Source organism: Ochotona curzoniae, unplaced genomic scaffold, assembly GCF_017591425.1.
Source record: "Ochotona curzoniae isolate NIBS_2020 unplaced genomic scaffold, NIBS_Ocur_1.0 scaffold_4701, whole genome shotgun sequence".
Taxonomy (NCBI): domain Eukaryota; kingdom Metazoa; phylum Chordata; class Mammalia; order Lagomorpha; family Ochotonidae; genus Ochotona; species Ochotona curzoniae.
In genome coordinates, this window is record NW_024467122.1 from 83,742,943 (window position 1) to 83,764,399 (window position 21,457).

At 50.1% G+C, this 21,457-nt stretch overlaps 1 protein-coding gene across 1 annotated transcript in view; it reads right to left on the reverse strand.

The window, feature by feature from the left end:
* Positions 1–21,457, reverse strand: part of THSD4 (thrombospondin type 1 domain containing 4) — a 324,275-nt gene that overhangs the window by 14,406 nt on the left and 288,412 nt on the right. Inside the window, exons 8-10 of the mRNA XM_040968485.1 lie at positions 5,187–5,362; positions 3,204–3,300; positions 2,064–2,336 (exon numbers count right to left, since the gene is read on the reverse strand). Coding sequence (XP_040824419.1) covers positions 2,064–2,336; positions 3,204–3,300; positions 5,187–5,362 — 546 coding nt within the window. The remainder of the gene's footprint in view (positions 1–2,063; positions 2,337–3,203; positions 3,301–5,186; positions 5,363–21,457) is intronic.

Genomic DNA, 21,457 nt, shown 5'->3' on the forward strand with positions numbered 1-21,457 from the left:
GGGGACAAAGGCGACGGTGCAGGCGATTTATCCAATAGCTCACCTCTAAGGCCTAGGATTGCAGTTGGTTGTGGTTGCAATGGCCAAGGCAGAGGCTAACTCTGTGCCAAGTCTCCCCATGACACACCCTTCATCCTCAGCTGTTCTTGAGGCCCCGTGGAGCCAGACCAGGGGTGGTGGGGGGAGGGTGGGCAAACAAGGCAGTGGTGGGTCACTCGTTTAAATGACCCTGGCAGCAGAAGCATACACGCAGATGCAAAGCGAGAGTATGCCTGGATTAAATACTCTCACCATGAGGCGTAATCATGGCCGATGTGAGCCAAAATTGATGTGAAGCAGAAAACAAAACAAAACTGTATTGGAGTCTCATTTTATGCAATGACATCTCTCCTGAGGGAGATTTTAAAAAATCAAATCTAACAGGTTTCTGGCGCCCTGACATGAATCAAACAGTCCACAGACTGCAGGGTACCTGTTTTGGACCTTCTCTGAATGGGCTGGGTCAAGGCCAAGTGCTGCCCACTGCCCGAGTCTCTCTGTCTCCCTGGACACTCTGCCATTCTTGCCTCCAGGGACTACCTGCAAGCTCTCCCTGCAGAAAGCACGCTGCGTCTCTCAGTAGGGCACCTGGCCACCTCCCATGCCCAGGCCCCGACCCCATTACCCCTGCACCACTAGCAGGCAATGGCAGGGTGATGAGGACAGCTGGTGGCCCGGGGGTGGGCCTGTGTGTTAGAACATGCGTCGGCTGCAGCTGAGGAAGGCCCTGAGCAAGTGAGGCCACAGTGGCGGGGAGAGTGTGGAGGTCTAAGAAGTTAGAGAGACACGAAGGAATGAGCTAGAAGAAGAAGTGGGGTCAGCCTGGGGATCTAGCGCTCAGTTGAGCTGAGCCACTAGAGCATGCCCAAGGACAGGCAATGCTGGAAGCATTTTCCTGAAGGAGGGATTGTCTCGCCAGGGACTCAAGGCTGTGGTCTGATTTAGCCCCCTGAATCCCCATCTCAACCAAGATATGCCTTTTTTCCCCAAGGAGAATGCCCTGGGCTGAAATGATACAAGACTGTAGCCACGATGTACATGAATAGGATGTGGCTTGTGTACTTACGCAGGCGTACAAACATGTAAAACACAAGTTCACAATGAGGGGAGGGGGAATACAAGGAGGCTGGCCTCGGAGCGGGGGGCGCCCTGAGGTCCCTGGGACTTACCTACCCCTGGGAGGCAGGCTTGGCTACTGGCCAGGGGAGTCTCCCTCTGCCTGTGTTCCAATGCCACCACTGCCCTGGTGGAGAAGGACCTAGGGGGGCTTGTCTGATCAAGAACTGTGGCTCAACATCAACGTGTTGCCCTTAAAGTGCTGGTTCCTACAGGCATTTCCTCATGGGGTTGAGGAATCCCCTAACAGAGCTTGCACACTATGGGCAGGCTCAGAGCTGCTCTTGTCTGCAGTCTGCTGTTCTAGCAAAGCTCACACCTACTGTGGATGTTGCGGGGGACATCAGGGGCCTGTTTGCATGGACGCTCCCTCCCCAACCATCACAGCATCCCTGTGGCTACAGCTGACGGCCAGGGCTCCACACTGCCCTCCCCATGCTCCTGCCTTGCCCTGCCCACCTGGAACCATCCCCACTGGGTGGTACCAAATGGGCTGAGGAAGGGCACAGAAGCAAGGAGTGTGAGGCTCCTCCTGGAGCACACAGGGAAACAGCCCCTGTGCTGAGCTGCCAGTGTCCACCTGCACGAAGGTCAGGCACCTACACAGACCACACGACACAAAACCACATATCCATCACGTCTCTCCTTCCAAGGACTTTCCCGATTTGGCCCAGCCCCTAGGATAACCCTGCACTTGTGCGCTCAGCACTAGTACACTGACCAGTACACTCAGGCTCCAGCGCCCAGGCTATCTGGTCCCTCGCCCTACATACTGCAGGCTGATTCTCCCACAGCTTCCGGGAGATGGAATTTGCTAACACCCGTCTCCCTCACCTGGACCTCTGTGGGCCCCCCACCCCACGCCCCTCACCTGGGCCTCTGCAGGGGTGAGCCCTGCACTCGCTCACCTTTCCCACAGGTGGCCGAGCACTCCGTCGTTCCCAGCTGTTTCCAGGTGTGACTCCGGCTGCGCCGAGGCGGCTGCGGGGCTGCCGGGACTGGCTGATCAGGATGGTGGGAGGCGAACCTCTCAGGCTGCCTGCCGGGGAAGGCCTGGGCTGATCCTGTGGCCAGTGTCTCAGGCACCTCGGCACCCGTGTCCTGCGTCTCCTGGCTCCTCTCCTCTGCCCCCTCGTCCTGCCTCCCATCTTCCTTCACCAGCTGCCCGTTGAACGGCTGCCCTGGGAGGGGTGGGTGAGGAGGCATCAAGATCAGTGTGAAGCTGGCATGGAAGAGGGTGGCCGCCTCTGTGACGGAGACCACACTGCATAGGAGCGTTGCCACCTCACGGCACACGTTTAACACGGGCAGGCACGGATGGTCCTGGTCTCTGAAGTGCTGCCGGAAACCCACAGGGCAAAAAGCAAACATTTAAGCCAGAAAAGCAGACGAGGCCATGAAAAGACCAAGATGGCGAGCTCCATCTGCGATGACAGAGCCAAACGGACACGGACAGCTCCACTTCCCAAGCCCAGGGACTGGGAGCTCGGGACAGCCTGCCACACCTGACCCTCTTAGACGAAGGAAAAGACCCTTTATATATATATAATTATATATATTATATATAATATAATATATATAATATAATATATATAATATATATTAAACTATATATATATAGTTTAATTTTTTCTGATTTTATTTTGTATTTTTTGTTTTGGAAAAGACCCATTCAATGGTTGTGGACAGTGTGCAAATAAAGTCATGGCTACTTTTAAAAAATTATTATTATTTGAGAGGATAGACAGTAAGTGAGCCAGCAAGCTCTAATCTACCGCTTTTGTCCCCAAATGTCCACAACAGTCCCCTGCTGGGGAGCTGAAGTCAGAAACTCTTCCCAGACCTCCTGGATGGGTGGCAGGGAGCCAGCTACTTCAGCCACCTCTGCTGTCTCCCACGATCCACATTAGCAGGCAGCTGGGGTCAGGGGTGGCACCAGGGCCACCCACATGGGTGCAGGTGTGATAATCAGACACACTGGGCACACACCAGAGGGGACGCATGAGGAGGAGGACTGAAGAGAGATGGGCTGGCCAAGTGGCTCTCACCTGGCCTCCTGAGGGGTGGCACCTGTGGGCTGATGGTGTTGGCATCCCGGATGACATACTCGTAGTGCACTCCAGGGTTGGGCTGCTGATGTATCATCTGCAACGTAGAAGTCACCATCACTGCACCCATGCCCTTCCCGCTGACCCGGTTCTCAAGGGGCAACTGACCCAAATGATAAGAGAGTAGTGGGTGGGACTCACATCCTATTATGTCATGACTACGGGGCAGAATGGACCGAGGTAGACTCGTGGGGCTCTTGTTAAAGAATGCGGAACGAGGCTGAAAGACAGGAGGGATAGCAGCAGAACCCGTTACCTGGGCTGTGATTCTGCACAGAGCTGGCCCCGAGTAGACAAGTGCATCCAGGCTGCAGTGGCAGCAGATGGACACCAGGTGGCGAGCCCGAGTCTCGTGAGCCAGGCCCAGAGCTCCGTGGCCTAGTCCTCTCCTCACTGGCTAAGCCCCACTTGGCTCGTCCGTGCAAAACCCAAGAACCACAAGGGCATGGGGTCAGGAAAGCAGGCACAGGCGGCATAAGGCTGCCCGAGTCATATTCTCCCTGGAGTCCACGGCAAGAGGAAGGACTCTGTGTGGGGCACAGAAGCTAGGACCTGGTCAAGCACACACAGGAGCAGCTCAGCAGCCCGGGTCTCTCCCCATTGGTCTTGCGTCAGAGTCCAGGGTCCTTTGTGCCCCTGTTTTTTTTTTTTTTTTTCTGGCAGGCTGCAGGGGAAGGCTCTGACAAGGAGGGCCCCAGGTTCCTGCTACTTGGACCTAATGAACTCTCCCGCCCCACAACTTCCCATTTGCACAACCAGAGCTGGTCCAAGGCTGGCCTTGTGCCTCCCTTGCCTGTGCCTCTCCCCGTACAAACCTCGCCCCAGGCGTGACATCACACTGGCTGTGGTGCCTAGACCACCCAGGTGGGCCTTCCATAACCTGAGAATTTGGGTTTTTTTTTTCCCCTCCAATGCTGCTCAGAATTTACCCAGAGTCAACCACCTTTGCTGGACAGACTGAAAGAAACAAAAAAATGCTTGAAATGAACTCTAACAAAAGTCTCCTTTGTCACTTCTCTCCTGCCAGGTGGGACAGCAGTGGGGTTGGAGAAGTGGTGACATGGTAACTAAACAACATTCCAGCACTCGGACACCGCGCATGCCAACGCGAGCAGTGGTCTACAGGACAAAGGATCAACAAAGCCTGTGGGAGGACGGGGGCTTCTGAAAGGCATGGGAGAAATGCAATCAAAAGACTAGTTCGTCCTGGTGCAAAAAAATTCTTATGTCCATGCACTGGAGGGAACGCATGTTTAGCAAAAGAACAGCGACAGATACCAATCTCGGGGCACTAAAGTAAATGTAATTTTCATTCCATTTTCCTGGGAACTTTGAGAAATCTCTTCATATGCTTAGGGGTGAGCTTATTATGATTGCTTTTTAATAAATGATGATTTTTAGCATTGACTCAACCTTTATTTTCTGCTCTCTAGTGGATTCTCTGAAAATCAACAGGTCTTCTCAACTCTTGGGCAACCTCATGGAACGTTAATGAGAGTCAGTCTCCTGCAGAACTGAGAATTTGCCAGAAGCCCTTCCCAGACACCCTGAGGTTTCTAGTGCCTCCTGAGGGTACCCTGGAGCTCCCCATTTTCACCATCCTTTTTAATGCAGCGTGGTGAGGAGGCTGAGTTATGGGCCTTGCTTTGTGCATTGAAAGAAAACGGCACATTAACCCTGGGAGTGGGGGCCTGGAGGAGGCCCAAGCACAGCTCTGCTCTGGCTTGGCAAGCACCATCGGTTACTGTGGGTCTGTGTATTCTGATGCTTGCCAGAGCCAGCCTGGGCAGAGAGGAACGCCCAACTTTGAAGTCAGGAGCACCCCCAGAGGCCCTGTGTTGCTTCTGAGATCTGAGGGTGTTCCCTGGGAAGCCACAAGACCCAAGCCACATAGAAGAGTCTAGAAGTAGCAGACAGACTCACATAGACGTCCAAGATCTCGTTGGTGGGCCCTTCGGCCAGGAAGGACTCCCCAGCAGTGCTCGAGATCTCGTTGGGGCGCTTGTAGGTGAACATGGTTCCTCCACCCTCGTATTTCCCAGGCCGGTCAATGGCCCAGTTTCCGTTGATGATGGATCGGCCGGAGCGACTCCGCAGGGCTGGAGAGAACATGAGAAACGCGGAATGGGCAAGAGGTGCCTATGTCCCCCTGTACCCACTGTGGCTGGGGGTGTGGGCTCATTCACCCTGTTCAGCCAGCCCTGGGCAGGGTCCATGGGCGTCCTGCACCCGAGCCAGGCACCCAGAGCACATGCCCGTGGTCTCCTCATTGTCTCAGTGTCCCTCCTCCCCCGGTGGACTTGGCATAGAAGGATGGAGTGCAGAACAGGGTTTGGGAGATGAGAGTGGGTGTGAAGCGCTGGAGAGGAAGAGGAAAGAGAAAGGGGACAGGAACACACTGGGCTCTGCTGCATGCCTTGCTGTGGGAGGGGACACGCTGGAAACACAGGAGTGCTGACTTTGGCCAGTAGGTGGGCTTGGTTTGGCTTCTCTAGTGTTTTTCTAAAGCCTAATGGAGCCTAAATGGAAGAATCTGGAGAGTTCATTTAGGAAGCTGGAATCACAGCTTCTTGTGAAACAGGAGGCCTTATTAGCACAGGCTTGGCCTCCTTCCCACAGCGGGGTTGGGGAAGGTGTGTGTGTGTGTGTGTGTGTGTGTGTGTGTGCAGAAGGTGGGGTTCCTTGGGTGGGTGGATGGGCCACAGGCTCTGCTGCCCCAGTCTCCACCCCGCCCTCCTGCCTCCGCTGCTCAGGCTGTTTCAGTTCAGCTTGCATCTGACAATGTGCACGGTTTGCGATGTTGATGACCAAGCCCAGCACTGACCTCCTGTGTGATTTTTCCCACTCGTGATAGGGCTCCCAGAGGTGCCCGTGACTACTACTCAACCTTGCTGGCTTTTTTCCCCCTGTCTGCCTGAGATGGCCTCTGGTTTTGATGCAGCCACATACACAGAGCACTGACCTCAGCTTCCTGCAGTGTGGGCCAGAGCTGAGGTGGAGAGGGGGGCATGTGGGGCTGGGAGGGACAGAACTGAGGGAGCCCACACTGGCAGGCAGACAGGGTACAGGATGTCAGGGGAGAGAGAGAAGGGAAGCCCTGTGCCAACAAGGCTCCTTCAGATGCCCATGGCTGCTGTTCATTGTACCCTCCCCTTCACAGAGCTCTTAAACCTCCCTTTCCAGGGTCACAGACAAATCCACAAACGCACCCAGAAGCAAACAGGGATGCTACCCACACCAGCAGCCGGGAATTGGCGACTCAGCTTGCTCCCTGTTCAAATACCAGATCCTTCCTGCCTCCCATTTCCCAGCAGGTGTCAACAGCACAAGTGGGTTCTTCACTTAAGACCATTTTCACCCAGCTCAGTGCCTGCAGGGTCAGAGGGCAGACGTTCCCTGCCCTGGGGCCCAGACCCTGTAGACTGGATACATGGCTGGATGCTTGGGGTGGCTCCTCGGAATCTGCCAGCTGTGGAGGCCTGAACACACTCGGTCAGCAGTCAGATCCACCACGGGACAAGAGGGGATCAAAGCAGAGGTGTGGCAAGGGCAGGGTCGGGCTGGTTTTTAAAAATTAATTAATTAATTTTAAAAATCAGGGACTCCAGTCCTTCCACTCAGCACTTGGCAATTCCTTTTTCTCCTTTGCCCAACCAGGCACCTGTCTTTGTGACTCCACTGAAGAGCCACTGAAGCTGCACTGGCCTGACTCAGCCTGACTCCGTGGGCCCAGCTGCTCAGTGCTTCCCAGGCCCCTCTCACCAGCACCTGGGCCCCTGCTCTGCTCAGATATCGCCTACTCTGCCCTCCTGCCCGCCTCCCCACCTGCAGATTCCCGTAGACCTTGCTCGGCCTCCCTCCTGCTCACGGGCTCCATTCAGCTTTCTGCCTCATCTGCACCAACAGCCACACAGGGGGCACAGCTGATGCCTGCAGGTTCCCAGCCTCACACACTGGTCCCAGCATGGATGGCACCCCAGAATCTCCAGTTGCTCCACTTCCCATCCAGCTCCCTGCCTTGTGGCATGGGAAAGCCGCTGAGGATGGCCCAAAGCCTTGGGACCCTGCACCTGTGTGGGGAACCCAGAAGCTCCTGGCTCCTTGCTTTGGATTGGCTCAGCTCCGGCCATTGCGACTATTTGGGGGAGTGAACCGGCAGATGGAAGATTGTTCTCTTTGTGTCTTCTGCTGTAAATCTGCCTTTCCAATAAAAATAAAGTCTTTTTTTTTTTTTTTTTAATGCAGGTCAAGTTCCTTCCAAGTGTCCTAATATCTTAGCAGGTGTTAGAAGCTGCTAGGAGGCAGTCACCAGTGAAGGTCAGGGCCCGGTTTCTGTTCTTCTAGGAGCTTTGGAAGCGCTCATAATGCTTTGCTCATCTGCACAGCCAAAAATGGGCTGCAGCTGCAGACACTGGTGTATGATGAGCCCACCAAAGCTGAGAGTATTGTCAGCGGGATGTGTATCAGGGGTTAGCTCAGCTGCAATAGAGCATGCTCATCACGCTTATCAGTCTGCTCTGGGCCAAAGCATCTAACATAAAAAATATGTTGAACATCTGACCAGCTATACCGGACATCTCGAAGGCTTTATTAAGCACCTCATAAAAGCTACTGAGTATTTCACGTGCTATGTGGCTATTTCACGTGTTCTACCGAACACTTGTATCCAAAAATTGCTGGCAGCAAAGCACCCTTTGAACTGTGTAGCTCACAGGGTGATGTGAGGTGGGGAGGGTGTAGCTGATCCATGACAGAACCATGCTGCACGCCGCTCACTAGTTCAAGAAAAGCCCAGACTCACTTTCACACCACGATAAAGCAGAAGACCTCCCAGGGTGGGGAACCATCGCAAACGGGTGTGGTGTGCGGGGAAGCTGGGCACTTTGCTCTTTTGGAAACAGACCACAGTCGCTGTGACTTGGTCACCGGTGGGACTCACCGATCCTCTAACCACACGGACATGGCAGGTGTCCTGATGCATTTCACAGCCCTTTATGACTGCAACTACAGTAGGCCCTCCAGGCATTCTCCTGCTTTAATGTCACATTGCAAAATGGACTTCAAAAAAAAAATATCGTGAGGACTGCATTCTGGCAGAATTTTCTCCCTTTGCACTCCTCCAGGGGTTTGTGAATTTCAAATGCTGCTCTCAACAGGTGCTGCCGACTACGGGGGGTCTTACTAACACGCAAGCAGTCCTGTTTCAGAATTCCAGGTTCAGAAGTATTGCCCTCTCCTTCTGAACAACATGGTAGGCACATGCAGTGATGCAAGCACTTCCTCTAACACAGGCCAGGCAGGGATTTACCCAATGTCCAAATTAGAGTCTTACACATACAGAGAGCGGTCTCCGTTCCAATTCACTGTCACTTGGATTGGAAATCATAGTGGGCTTGAAAAGGTGCCTGACTCTGGGTTTTCTGGAGTAAAGAGAAGCGCTGAGATTTCCTTGCTACATGGCTGCTTCTCCATCTTTCAAATATTGTAACTACTGATTTGACTCCAAGTTTCCTTTGAGCACTGACTTTAACTTGTGTTCTAAGAGGCAGGTCTCAATTGCCACTGGAGTAAGAGCAAGCTTAGCATGGAAGAACCGGGGGGTGGTGAAGTGGGACCCAGCCTTTAACTTTGGCAGAGGAGGCTCAGAGACCCTGAGGCCACCATGCCAGCCGCAAGTGCAGAGGCAGGCTGGCAGCTGCTCCAGGGTGTGAGAACAGGGGTGGTAGGGTCAGGGGCAGCTCATCAGGGAAGCCACAGGAGAGCCCTAGCAATAAAGAACGGCAGAGTGTGGCTACAGAAGGGGGTGTTCCTGGGTGCTGGGGACGTCGGGGAGACCTTGGTCAGGAAGTTGGAAGGGAGGGGCAGGTCAGTGGTGAGGGCCGGGTCAGGCCCTGGTGAGTTATAGAAGGCTTTTGGTCAGGGAGTGCATGGAAAGCTCTGCTTTCAAAGGACAGAAGCTCACACACACCCGGGCAGTGCCTGGCCACTTGCTGGGGGTAGGGAAATTTAGGCCTGTTATCCAGAGGGAATTCTGGGGCTTGTTCTCCCAGGAGAGCCCATTCTAGCTTCTCCCGAGATGACCCGAATGAGCCTACTTTGTAATCATCTCATTTTTTAGATTATTATCTCATTACCCAAATTATTCTCTGACTGGCTACCCTGGTGCCTGCCACCTGTCCCATTTATTTATTTATTAATTTGCTTATTTATTTATATTCATCCATCCATTCATTTATTTCAAAGGCAGAGTTACACAGAGAGCCATGGAGGAAGGAAAAGAGAGAGAGAAGAGAGAAACTTTCCATTTGCTGTAATTCTACAAATGACTGTAATGGCCAGGGCAGAAGCCAGGAGCCAGAAGCCTCCTCTGGGTCTCCCACAAGGGTGCAGGGGCCCAAGCATTTGGGCCATTCTCCATTGCTTTCCCAGGCCATAAACAGGGAGCTGGATCAGCAGTGGAGTAGCTGGGACTTGAACGGGCACCTTACCGACGCTACAAGCAGAGGCTTAGCCAGTGGGGTCTGTACAGAAACAAGAGCCTGTATGGCCACACAGAGTGTGAAGCCACAGGCACAGGAAGCTCTGTCTAGCTGGACCCTCAGCATGCATGCTACGAATGGGGGACTTTCTGTATGAGATTTTATAACCCAACAGTGTTAAGTCCTCCTTGCCACTGGAGATGCCACTGTGAGAGAGTGATGGGGCTCCCGTATCCCACATGTGGCACCAAGGCAAGGGCAGCAGTCAGCCTGGGTCTGATCGCTAGGGTACTGGGTATGGCCCATGCTGGTTGCTCCGAGGTAGTAATGGTGTAGGTGTTTGATTTTCTGTGTTGATCACTGGGGCTTACTGTGTCTCCTCATGGAAGCCTTCCAGCAGCCTGCTATGGAAGGCTAAGCTTACGTCCCTGGTTTAAAACCTACGTTCCCTGGTTTCCAAGCTCCCAGATGTATCCTCTGAAGACTGGCAAAAGGGTGGGATGGGAGTGCCTTTGTTGCTTCTCTGTAAATATTTTATTAGAACAGTTCCACGTAATTAAAGGACACCCAAAAACCTGCCCCCCAAGAGCCCTGACCCCAGCCCAGGGGAACCTGAGGTTGTTTCACATCCATGCACCCCTCAAGAAGGCATGGATTCAGTGACACTGGCCTGGGCAGAGTTAGGGATCCCCCCGCCTTCCGTGTCTCCTACCTTCTAGCTCCCCTTCTGCCTGGGAGCAACCCAAAGACAACTTCACTTTGCCATTCTGGAGTTTTCCCTTCCATGGAAAATCCCAGCGCCTTTTCCATCCCTCCTGCTACAAACCAGGCAGGTGCCCCCTGCCACACAGGTGTGTTCTCCAGGATGCAGGTGTTCCGCAGCCCCCAGGATGCAGTGCACCTGTCAGGAAATCTTTGATGCCCTCCCCCTCCTGCTCCCACTGCTGTAGCTCCCTGAAGTGCACCAGCTCTGCCATACAGGTGCTACCACTGAATGTTTTGCTCGCACCCTGTATTGGGACACTAACCCCCCATCACTGGCTGGGTCCTAACAACAACCAGAAAACTCAACCAGCAGAGCCTGTGACGACCGTTCACTCTGACATTTCACGATGTGGCCGAGTAAAGGCACCCGACTGCCATCCCACCACCCTGGTTTTTGGGTGAGGAAGCCAGTTTTGCAATAGAGGGAGGGTCAGTGAGCAGCAGGATTTGGGGGAGGGCAGTGCCATGGGGGCTTCTCCCCAGGCCACTTGCTTCCTATCCCTGGGGAGTGACTGATGCGACAAACTGGCCAACTCCAGCGCCTGTGCAATCACACAGGCTGGGACAGGCCCTCGCAGGAAGTGTACCTGGCCTGCTGCCACTGTTCCACGTGGCAGCCCTCCAGGGTCCACCCACAGTTTTGGGTGGACCCCAAAATCACAGGCGGGAGGGGTGGGGGGGTCTGGGCCTTAGTGCTGGAAGCACAAGGGTGCTGCTGGCAGAAATGATGTGATTTTAAAATCTCTGGGATGAAGGGCACCTAGTGTGTGAAGAGGTTAAAAAATACCAACCAACCAAATGACATTATGTGGTTGGAGTGTGGCAATGGACTTGGGGTCCACCTCATAGGAGGACCCTTCCTATACATGGCGAGGGGGGAGCCTTCAGAGGTGCATGGAAAACGGAGTCAAAAGCTTCGTTTACTTTAGTGTAAAAATGTCCTGGAACCTGTGCAGATTTTTTTCCCCACCAAGCTCGTTTCCTGAAGTCTCTGAAGGGCCCCCTGTTCCTACCAGGCCTCACTCAGCTCAGCCCCACCCCGGCTTTGGGGCTCCTTTGGGATGCTCACTCTGCTGCAGCCACAGATTCAGGCTGAAGACTCAGCCGACAGCCTGGACGAGAGGCTTGGTGGATCTGGTGCAGGTGCAGGCAATGAGGACTTCAAACCAGCCTATGGTGGCCTAGGATCTGGAGCCTGCTTTTAGCGCCCTGAGAACACCTGCTCCACTTGCTGGGCTGGGACCTCCCGACTGCCCCTTCTCCCCAGCCGTGGACTCCATCACAGGCAATGTCCCACCTGCAGCACCTTGGCTGCTTTTGTTGTCCTCCAGGGTGTCCCAACCAGCCGGGCCCAGCATGGCTCCCACCAAATTCCCTGAACAGTTCAGATGGAGTGGGAGGGCCCAGTCAGCCCTTGAGTTGACACTTTAGAAGCTTCAAGGGCACTTCAAAAAGTCATTGGAGGGGCACATGTTGGGACCCTCACATCCTGAATCAGAGGGCATGTTTTTAGGTCCTGGCTCTGCTTCTGACAGCAGCTTCCTGCTGAATACCCTGGAAGGCAGTGACGGCCACTGCCACCCATGTGGGAGATGCAGGAGGAGGTGCTGGCTGCCAGGTTCCACCTGGCTCAGCCCCAGCTGCTGTGGGCATTTGGGGAGTGAAAGGTTACATGGAAGGTTCCTGTCTCTCTGCCTTTAAAATGAACAATAAGAGAATATTTTAAAAATATATATGAGCATTGAAAAATGAAATCAAGACAGTTAATGAGCAACAGAATTAAAAGACGTATTCATTTTGGTACCAAAACATTGAAATCAATGAATACAAGGGTCAAAAATTTCATTAGAATACATGTTTCAACAGCAATGCATGGGTTTTTTCAGGGGGAGGGACCAGGATACACCCATCTTTTAAGTCTGTTTTCCAGAAGCTTCTGGAAGACCCCCTCGCCACCTCCTTAAAACAGCACAGTTCCCAGGACAGGCAGAACTGAAAACCAGAAGAAACCAAATTTTCCATGGCTCTGAGAATGTCCTGTTACACAACATGTTGGTTATCCCCAAGCCCTGGAAAGGGTTGTGCTGGAAAAAGAGGGCATGAAATTGTTTTTATTTGAAAGGCATTTGTTTGGGAAAGCGATGCCTCCTCCAAGCAAAATGTTAGCTTGCTTGGTTAGGAGTTAATGGCAGTGTTTATTGCTGAAAACCAGCCTGGAATTCTGGTGGGTGTTCCTTGGCGCCTGTGATCTGGGAGGGAAGCCGTGTCTTCCACTCAACGCCAGAGAGCTCAGTGCTGATCTGATGAACTAACTGGCTGGGCAAGATGAGAAATGTCTTGAGGGGCCAAACCGGCCACACGCCAGTAGAAACAGACATGTGACCGGATCACAGGTGAATGAAGAAAGTGGTGATGTTCAAATTAATTGTGTTCTTGCTCTCCTGATAGTTTCAGTGTCTACATGTTGGTTTCATTAAGATCGTTGGATGCTGGAGTCTAGTGCAAGTGCAGGAGCCGTGCATGGCTTTCTGCTGGGGTGCCTCATTCCGACCTGCTCATCTTTTGCACTCCTTGGTAGCTTTCCCTCGAGCCCCAGCCTCCTGGAGGACCAGCAGCCGTCAGGGCCTCTGATCAGCACCACCAGGGTTTCTGGCTGCCATGTCCAGCCACCTGAATTCCTGTAGTCACCAGCCTCCTGCAGGACCACCCCTCCATCATTGAGCTCCCTGGACCCTCTGCCGGCTCCCACAAGAAACACAGGTCAAGCCAGTCTCTTGCAACCTAGAAGAAAACCTACACTTTGTCTCATTCCAGGCAGCTCTCATCTCTCCTAGATTGCCAGGTAATGCTCACTTTGGCCATCGCATACTTGTGTAGGTCACAAGGATGTTTGGTGGCCAAGGCCAGTGGACTTGCTGCCCAGGCTGCACATGTGCCAGACACGTCAACCTCCCTGACAGGACAGAGGCCACTCTCCACCTTGTCCCGGGCACCCACCCTCCAGTGCCCCACTCTGTTGCTGGAGCCGCTGCAAGGCAGCCCTGTTTACCACCATCCCATCTGGGCAGTGTGTCCTGCCAGCTTTTGACTTCCTCTCCATGCCACCTCTGGGACAGGCCGGAGTCCACCCCGTGGGCAGGACTCCAGCTCACACAGTTTAGGTCTTGATGACATAGTGCCAGATCCCCTCTGCCTGCTAGAACTTTTCCTCCAGGAGTTTTCTAGATGCTTCCAAGTACAATATAGCCCAAACCAAGCACACCTTCTTCTTTCCCCCTTCAAGGTCAAAAACATGGTTTGACTCAGATGCACAGCTGCACAGATTTCTGGGGCTCATCTTGACCCAGAGGTCCTTCTGGCCAGTGCCACTGGAGACCTCTAATTGCCCCCTTGCTTTTCTTCACCCTGGCAGTGGGTTCAATCACAGATTCCACATCTTGGGGCTGCACACCCATCATGAGGGCATTGTGGAGGCTCAGCTCCCAGACCTGCCTCTAATCACCACGGGCTTCATCTCCCTCACAGGCAAGGCAGGGGTCAGAGGGATGCCTTCAAAGCCTGGAGATCATCTGTGCAATTCCTCACCTATCCCTCAAGGCTCACAGTAGCGGGGGGGCGGGGTGGTGTGTGGTATGGATGTTTGGTGTAGGGGTTGAGATGTGGCTTAGTATACCAAATCCCTTATAGAAGTGCCATGGTTCAGACTCCAGCTTCCTGTTAATTTGAACTGCAGGGTTGGGGGTTGGCAGTGCAGTGGTGATGGTTCAGGTGGCAAGTTGCTGAAGAACAGATAATGGGATTGAGGGCTCTAATTCAGACTCTGACTAGGGAAGGTCTCTTGGAGGAGGTCCTGAGTGAGGGCAAAGAAGCTCTCTGCAGAAAGAGGGAACAGCTGAGACAGACGCCCCAGGCACAGGAGAACTTGGTGACAGAAGGGGTAGCCACAACATTCGCTCTGGTGTGAAGCAGTCGACAGAGGCACCCTCCCGCAGGTGAAACCACTCTCAGAGTTTGTCCAGCAGGAGTGGGGAATGGCTCAGCTGGAAGTTGAAGAGACTTATGAACCTGGGCCCCATCCAGGGGCTTGCCTATGATATAATTTATCATCTGTCCTGCTCTGGTCCCACTAATTCCTCAGACGGAAAAATGTTAGCATTGAAGCAGAACAAAAAAACAAAACAAAAAAATCCCACCAACATCTCCCAGTTCCCTTTAATTGAGGAATTCTTTTTACGAGATTTTGTTGAATTAAACTAATAACTTCAAAATGATGAAGTGAGCCAATTAGTTAAGATTTTGAAAGTGAGGTTCCTGGCAGCCCAGTGTACAAGGTCCCTGCGCCCCTCTCTTTGCCCTCTCTGAAGCAGGGACAGCCCTGGGCGAGGTGGGAGGCAGGATGGGGACTGGCTTCCTTATTCCCTAGAGAGTGGGAGCTTTAGACACTTGTAGGCTGCTCGATGTCAGCACGGGCAGGATCACCTCTCGCTTGCTTTTCATTCTAGCAAGTAGGAAGGGCAAGCTGACATTGGTCCTGGTCCTTAGGCCCAGTCTCAGCTCTCACGGCAAGCACCTCCGTCTCACCCATGGCCTAAACACCCTCCAAATCTTTTTGTGTCCTTGTAGGCTCAGGATGGCTTGGGTCTTTCTGCATGTGTGGCAGTCCAGATGCGCATGTGCAGACTTCAGGTATAATTGCATATGGTGCATTTCTAATGCAAATACGGGAGGGTCCCTACTACCCTTTTTTTTTTTAGTCCATCATCCCTTCAAGGCTCTTCTTTTCATGCCATTAAATATAGTTACTCCACCATCCTTATAATCTCTAACAAGGGCTTCCTAGAATGGGATTAATTTAATCACGTCACAATCTTTGGATGGTTGGACTGTATTTTTCTATTCTGCTTACAAAGTCATTTAAGCAATATTTTTGCACAGGGCAATGTGGTCTTCGGTGATTCTTTTCTGAAGTCTGTACACTGTGGCTGATGACACTAAACACATGATGTGAGTGGCCATCTGTCTTGTCGTGTGGTACCTTCCACACACTGAACATTCCTGCAGTCTATTGTGCAACACACTGTACAACACTGTATTGATTACTTGTGGGATCCAAGATCTAGATCTCTTTATGCATTCTTTTATTTTGTCGTTGGCATTCCCCCAACCCTCCCTAGGAATCACTTGTTTACAGCTTTTACATTAAAAAAAAAAACATTGGGTATTGCTATTGTTACTAAGTTTTATAAGCATTTAAAATAGTGACTCATTGCTCTAATGGCTAAATCCTCATTTTGCAAACACCGGGATATCATATGGGTGCCGGTTCATGTCCCGGCTGCTCCACTCTCCACTCAGCTCCCTGCTTGTGGCCCGGGAAGTCGGTACAGGACGGCCCAAAGCCTCGGGTTCTTGCAATTGCATGGGAGACCTGGAAGAAGCTCCTGGCTCCGGATCAGCTTAGCTCCGGTTGTTGTGGCCAATTGGGGAGTGAATTACTAGATGGAAGATCTTTCTGTCTCTCCTCTTCTCTATAAATCTGCCTTTCCAATAAAAATAAATAAATCTTTACAAAATAAAAAATGCCCTAAAATAAAATAATAGTGGGCAATGGCCTAGCTTGCATTGTACCTAGGCAAGTGTTATACTGCTGGGAGAAAAGAAAATAACTAATAGCTGGCATGCATCTTGGGCCTGGTTAATGCCAAATGTTTGTTAACCAACCAGTGTGCTAGCCTAGTCGACTGGCCTATTTTATTATTTATTTATTTTTTCTCAAGATAAGTGTGTGTATTGGGGGTGGGGGGGGCGGGTGTTGGGTCTGTGAGTCCAAGGGGCAGCCTGGGTCCTTCGGCCCACCTGAGCAGTGAGTGCTGGGTCCATGAATCCCCGGGTGGGAGTCTGGCAGAGCCTGGGTCTGGTGGTCTGGAGTGCCAATGATGCCAAGAAAAGCCCACTGGCTGCCTGGCAACATGCTGGTTAGGGCTTGATGTATGGGGTTGCAGGAGGTCTGGGGGATGGCATAGGTGGGGGGATGTGGGGAAAGGAGGGCTCATGTCCAGCAATGGTGGTAAGCATGACCGTAGAGTGCATGTGTCAGTGCTGGGTCTCCTCAGTAGAAAAGATGATAGGCCCAGATGCGCATGGAGGATATGGCAGCCTACTGGGGCCTGCAGAAGACATCTGGTACCATAGCAGAGAAAGGAGGGCAGAACAAATTGGACAACTACCCCAACCAAGTGATGACAGTGAATATCTAGGTGAATGGAGACTCTAAGGTGGGCTATGTCAGCCAATGGACATTGCAAGGATTTCCTCATCCTTGGATCGGTGAGATTGACAGCATTTCAGAACTATCAAAACCACTTAAGCGGAACCCTTGGAACACGCTTCCTATTGGGAACCCTCGGTTGATATTGGGTGGTCGTTCCCATTCCTGGGTATTGGGGCAGCTGGGAGACTGTGTGTGGTTTTTCCCTTTTTCTTTCCCTTTATCTCAGATACAGGACGAAGAAAAAGAACATTTGGAAAGAATGGTCTCACCCACTTTGCCCTAACCTTTGATCCTCCCCACCCTGATAAAACTATATAAACATCATCAAAAATAAAAATTAAAAAGAAAATAAAAATAAAATAGTAGTCATTAACCTTTTGTCTATGGTTAGGAATAACTATTTTCAATCTGTCATTTATTTTATTTTTTTGAAGAGCAAAGTCACACAGAAAGGGAGCTATAGATCTTTCACCTTGTAATTCACTCCCCAAATGCCCATAATAGCTGGGGCTGGGGCTGGGGCTGGGTCAGGCCAAGGCCAGGAACTAGCGGCTTCTTCTAGATTTCTCATGTGGACACAGGAGCTCAAGCATTTGGGCCATCCTCCTCTGATTTCCTGGGATTTCCTTTATCCCTTCCTCAATTCCCTCCCCTCTCAATGAGTTCCCCTATATCATTATTATAGTATAGTTCTTCACACACAGTCATATGTCCATCATTGTAGGCATGGACAATGGCAGAGAGTCCAGCATCCCATTGTCAAGATATAGCAAATAGTTTCATTGGGAGTCCATCTTTTTCTGGAAGTAGAGATGCATACTGCATTGTACCCTCATATCTGGATATGATAATCTCCATTACACAGTTACTATACATTCTCTTAAATGAAAAACCACAAAACATAATCACCAACAGGAAGAAAAAAAAAAAAGAAAGCAACACCATGAAGTTAAATAACATTCTACTGAATGACTGATGTGTCACTGAAGAAATAAAAAAAAAATCAAGAATCTTCTTGAAGAAAATGATGCTACTGTATGACCTATGAGTCACTGAAGAATTTAATAAGAAGAAAGTGTTTTGAAGAGGTGAAACTAACAAAAAAATATCAAAATCCATGAGACATAGTTTCTGCTGATCTTTGTTGGTGAAATTTGTCTCCTGTAGGCAACAAATAGATGGTTTTTTTAATCCAGTCTACTAATCTATGATTGATGAACTTAAGCCATTTACATTCAGGGTTAATATGTATGGGTGGTAATTTGGTCCTGTCATTTTAGCATTGGGTTGATCATTGATTTAGTCTTCTGCTGTTAATTTACTGGGATGTTCTTTCCATTTGCCTTTGGTTTTGGTGGGTGCTATTCCTTTTTTCTGTCAAGAGACATCTTTAAGTATTCTTTGTAAGGCAGGTTTGGAAGAGGCATATTCTTTTGACTTTTCTTCACTGTGGAAGAATTTTATTTCATTTTGAAAGACAAAGGAAAGTTTTGCTGGGTACGTTATCCTGGGCCAACAACATTTTGCTTTTAGAATCTGAAATATGTCGCTCTGTTCTCTTCTTGCCTATAGAGTTTCCTGTGAGAGATCTCCTGTGAGTTTAATTGGCATTGCTTTATATGTCAGTTGATTTTTTTCACGTGCACATTTAAGGATCTTTTCCTTATGTTCAATTGAAGAGAGCTTGATGATTATGTGCTGTGGTGAAGATCACTTTTGATCAGGCCTGTTGGGAGTTCTGTGCCCCTCCTGGATGTTGTTTCCCAATTCTTTCTCTAGATTAGGGAAATTTTCCTTTATTATTTCATTAAATACATTTGTAAACTCAGTTTCTCTTTCTGCACCTTCTGGGACTCCCATAACTCTTATATTTGGTCTTTTACTCTTGTCTTTCCATTCTTGAGTACTTTTTTTGGCCTGATCCAGTGCTGCTTCCAGCTTTTTGTTTGTTTCACCCTGGTGACAGGAAATATCTTCTAATTTTGAGATTCTTTCTTCTGCTTGCTTCATTCTATTTTGGAGACTCTCCACTGTACTTTTAATTTGCTCCATTGTATTCTTCATTTCTGATATACCAGTTTTCATTTAATTTATTTCCAGTGTGACATATTCCTTGAATGCTTGCTTACGTGCTTCTCATTGCTGATAAGAAGTTTTATAACAAGTATTTTGAATTCTGTATTCCCCATTTTCTCGATGTTTTCCTCAGTGAACTCTGAGGTTATCATAAGTTTTTGCTCCTTTGCAAGGGAGTTTTCAGTAATATTCATTGTACCTCTCTCTTCTTTTGCTCTTGGTCATTGTACTTCTGGTTAGCAGATTCTTCTCCTTGGGGCAGGTTTCTAAGCTGTGCCACCCACAGGTCTACAGTTTGACTTTACTTATTGCAGTTGGTACATGGCTCTTTGTTTGCAGTCAATTATGCCACTCCCTCCAGTGAATTTTAGGTCTGGGTTTTTATGTTAGATTTCCACCTTGGTCTCCATAGCCCCAGTTCCTGGTTCACTAGTCACCACCTCCTGTGATACCATGCTGAGGCTTCATTGTTGTCTCTATAACCTTTCTCCCTCTTCCGGTTGGAGCAGCTCTGGTTGGAGCAGGATTAGAGAGACACCAGGTGTCCTATGTAGATCTAAATTGTTGGTGGTGCTGATCTTGTCAGAACCTGTTGGCTGTTAGGTCTGAGGGCCACATGGACCTATTTGGACCCGTATGATGCCGCAGTCGGTGTTATTTTCCTGTAGGACTAGTGCAATGCATTGAGCTCAGTGAGTTCTTGCTGAGCTTAGTGCATGCACAGCTCACTGCTGTCTCTGCAGTCTTTGCCAAGCTGTATGAAATGGTGCCTGACGTGCCAATACTAGAATTCTTGATCTGGCTATCAGGTTTGGGGGCTACCAGGACCTATCTTGGGTGGAAACTGTAGGATGCCATGTTGTTGCAATTTGTTGAACTAGAAATGAGTTCACTCTCAGCTCATACTGTCCCATAGCCCTTGCCTCCTTAAACAAAATGGCGCCTGATACGTCTCTAGGAGGTGGACTGGGTTGTAAAACTCACCCTGTTCCCCCACTGCTCATCTGGGATCTGCTAATCTCTCTCTGCTCCTGGTCAAATCAAACAGACCAGCAGGACGAGCAGTTGTTTGTTTGGTTCCATCTCTGGAGCTCCTGGTAAATGTGCCTTCCCACCTGGTTGTTGGTGGAGTTCTGGCTGCTGGTGGAGTTCAGATCGCCATTTGCCGAATGCCGTTGGGGTATCAGTCACCGCAACATCACACCGTTGTGTCTGCTGCTTTCCTGTGTTTGTCAGTGTCCAGGTACCCCTTTGCTGTTGTTCTGTGCTTTTCTATTTCCTGGAATGTGCCCTCTCTGCTCCACACTGGCTAATATTTCTCCATCTGTTTAAATGTGTCCTTACCCTATTCTGCCATCTTGATTCCCATCCATGTGGCTTTTTAATGTTTGTTTCATTTACTTCCAGATACTAACATTTTTTGTTGTTGTTGTTGTTGTTGCTGTAGCTAATGGTTTCTTTTTAAGGCCATATGTTCTATATTGCTTAGATATAGAAAATCTACTGATTTCTGAGCATTCACTTTGATGTAGACACTGTTCTGAACATATGGCAGATGCAACAGACTTTTAGACACTGCCAATAATTTTGTTAGTACAAAGAGTAAGAAGTTTCTTTAAGTATTTAATGCATGCAACTTCATAAGCAGAGAAATGAGAAGATCTATGCCAGGAACACACATACCACTGGATTTTTCCACCCGCCTTCCTTAACTTTATTATTAGATCAGGACACTTAACTCCTGGAAGTCTTGCTGTACTTCACACTTAACTCCTGGAAGTTTTACTATTCATTCATCTTTCACAATTGAACCTTGCCAATTTTGACTAATCTTCTGCGCTCCTGTTTGCCACTGGCAGCTGACATCTAGCGCTCTGCCCTTTGCTTGTGTGGGTTGGACTACAATTCTCCTCGTCTGTCAGTGGGTCTCCAGGCTGTGCGTGATGCTGAGGGACCACAGGAATGCAGATACCACTTTAGATCCTGACTCCAGTGCCTCTGGATGTATATCTAGAGTGGGGACCACCGGGATATAGCTGTGGTATGAATTTTGGAGGAACCTCCGTGTTGTCATCCAGTGTCTGCACCCTTTGTCCTTTCTATCCATATTCTTCTTGATAAGCACCATTCTAAGAAATCTGAGCTGTTATTTCCTGGTGGTTCTGATGTGCATTTCCCTGATGATCAGCGATGTTGACCATCTTGTCACCTGTTAGACATTGGTATGACTTGGGGCACACGTTTGGTCAGGTCCTTGGCCTATTTTTTTTTTCTAAGTCAGATGGCACTTTTACTATTGAGTTGTGTGAGCTCCTTGTATACTTCAGGAGCATCTGAGTGAAAGAAGCCAGACACTGAAGGTCAAAGTTAGCATGATGCCATCTACATCAAGAACCTGCCGAAGCAAAGGGCAGAGTGCTAGATGCCAGAGATAAGTGGTTTGTCAATATCTTCTCCCACTCATTTGGTTGTTTTCTTTGCCACTTTGAAGCTCCTTAGTTTGATGCTATGCTACTTAAAAAAAAAAAAAACCTGCTTTAGTCGCCCAACTAGCTGAGACTTACCCCGAAGTCCCTGTCTACTCCAATGTCCCGACACGTGCT